Source organism: Eleginops maclovinus, chromosome 22 (assembly GCF_036324505.1).
Source record: "Eleginops maclovinus isolate JMC-PN-2008 ecotype Puerto Natales chromosome 22, JC_Emac_rtc_rv5, whole genome shotgun sequence".
In the NCBI taxonomy this organism is placed as follows: domain Eukaryota; kingdom Metazoa; phylum Chordata; class Actinopteri; order Perciformes; family Eleginopidae; genus Eleginops; species Eleginops maclovinus.
In genome coordinates, this window is record NC_086370.1 from 5012833 (window position 1) to 5015106 (window position 2274).

Here is a 2274-nt window from a genome sequence, read left to right on the forward strand (position 1 = left end):
GAAATATTTTTAAATAAATACAAATGTATTTATAATAAAGTAGTTATGCCTTAACCTATCATTTTGTATATCAAAATTCAAACATGTTTTAAAACGTTTCAGTAACCCCACACAGCTCAGTAAACACTGAAATGTGGATTTTATTTGATCATTTCAGTAAAAAAGTAACATTCATATTTCTCCTTTTGATTAATTTAGAGCTGAAAGTTCAAAACAAAGCACTTCAGCAAGTTACGGCATACGTTTTAATAAGCACCGTAACTTTCATGAAACACATTTCTCGTCACGATCGGCTGTTTCCGTGAACCGCCGAATATTGTGTCACGGTAAATGTTGCAGCCGCAAGGCATTGTGGGACAGCATTTTCTCCTTTCCTTTTGTAAAGGAATGTCCAGTGTTTGCTAAAGCTAAAGGAGGTTATTCACCCTATTCTCCATGGTTACAAGGGCGGAGCCATCTTGTTTATTTTGTGCTAGTACTTCCGGTGGAACAACTGAGGCGTTCGCTAACATTAAAAGCAAGGGCAAAAAGAAGTCAGGTAAAATGACGAGTATAATTTGTGCAGTCCGTGGTTGCCATAACAATTGGAGAAAAAGAAGATTGTCTCTTCAGCAAGAGTGTTTTACTCACGGGAAGAAGCGAATTGAATGCTGTGGGCCATCGTTTCATCTATATCCGCCTCCTAGCGTTGAGGAAGACCGGCGTCTTTGGCTGAGGGCACTTCACTTAAAAAAAACTCCAAAAAGACCCTATGTCTGTTCGTTTCATTTTGTGGATGGTAGACCTACTACCCAACACCCGTATCCCGAGAAATGGCTTGGGTATGAAGCTCCGGTGCGACGTCCGCGACGACAGCTTGTTAGGCAATCAGGTAAGTTCTCAGAACATACTTTGCCATAACGCGAGTTAGTAGCTGTGGTAACATTCTGTTATCGACTGCTTGTCAACACCGTTTTAAACGATTGTAGTTTAGGAGTAAATGTTTTCAAAATAGTGTTAACCTTAGTTAAGCCATGACAACACGGATACATCTTAGTTTTAACTGAGTCATTGTTTTCATAGAGGCATCAACCAGCAATGCTGCTGAGGCTGAGCCTGAGCTCGAGCCGGAGGGTGATGGACATCGCGACATCGGAACGCAGTGGGAGGATCAATGCATGACCGATCACAACTATGCTGCAAGACCTTTACTTCACCAACCTCTGCTGTGTGACCAGGCAACCCAGTGCTCAGCGAGCACTGCAAAATATCAAGAGCTTGTGCGAAATGACAACCTGAGCCTACTTTACACTGGGTTGCATCTGGATGCTTTCACCTCTTTGGCTGATGACCTAACCCGTGATTTCTCTAACAGCTCTCATATTCATCCGTGGGATCAGGTCTTAATGACTCTCATGAAGCTTCGTCTGAACCTACTTCAACAAGACATCGCAGAGAGGTTTCAGGTGTCACAGCCCTTTGTCAGCAAGGTAATTTCTTTCTGGTTAGAGGTCATGGAGGAGAGGATGCGGCTTTACATCCCTTGGCTACCCAGGGAGACTATTAGGGCAACAATGCCACAGTGTTTCAAAGAGCATTATTCATTAACCACCTGTGTCATCGACTGCTCTGAAACGCCCCTTCAGAAGCCCCACAACCTTGATTCCAGAGGGGAGTCTTACAGCCACTACTATGGACAAAATACCATCAAGTTCCTGGTAGCAATTGCACCTTGTGGCCTTATCATGTTCGAACAGCATCGCTTGTCTCTGCCCAGGTAACATCCATCTTAAAGGTCACACTAAAGGTTAGGTTACACTAGCTAACCGGAACTAGCTGACCGGAAGATCATACACAAAGCGGAAGAAAAAAGCCGTTAAAAATGGGCGGGGCGTAATAGGGTGAATAGAGGAAGTTTCAAAGCTCCTTTCCTATCATCTAGAATTTGAACAGCTCTTATCGTAGCGGCCACTTGGGTACTTCCGGGTCATTTCGCTCCGTTAGGAACCCTCCTAAGATATACTGAATATTCGACCGTACCCTTGGGTCCCCTTTGGTTCCTACTGCACTTGGGTCCAATTTCCCCACACCGTGAGAATTTAAGTACTTAATACTAAATAACTGCTTGGTGTGCATTACCATGTGTCTTTTCGACACCTTTCCGTTAGGGCATCTTTATATGTCCTATATTTCCTGTTTGTGCATGTTTGTATTCGGGTTGTAATGTGTAAATTACGGTGAAAGTTGAAATTCCTCTCGAGGGATTAATAAAGTTTGTGTTTTTCTTCTTCTACT

General features: G+C 43.1%; 1 protein-coding gene across 1 annotated transcript; it reads left to right on the top strand.

Moving 5' to 3' along the window:
• Positions 1–499: 499 nt before the first annotated feature.
• On the top strand, positions 500–2060 carry LOC134859056 (uncharacterized). Its single transcript, XM_063875348.1, has 2 exons — positions 500–871; positions 1063–2060. Exons 1-2 carry the CDS (start codon positions 544–546, stop codon positions 1758–1760), a joined length of 1026 nt encoding a protein of 341 aa, XP_063731418.1. The 5' UTR covers positions 500–543; the 3' UTR covers positions 1761–2060.
• Positions 2061–2274: the final 214 nt, after the last annotated feature.

Excerpts from the sequence above, each read along its gene's own strand:
- LOC134859056 (XM_063875348.1), top strand. The coding sequence starts at position 544 with ATGACGAGTATAATTTGTGCAGTCCGTGGTTGCCATAACAATTGGAGA. Across the intron at positions 872-1,062 it reads ACAGCTTGTTAGGCAATCAG|AGGCATCAACCAGCAATGCT; the intron begins GTAAGTTCTCAG and ends TTGTTTTCATAG.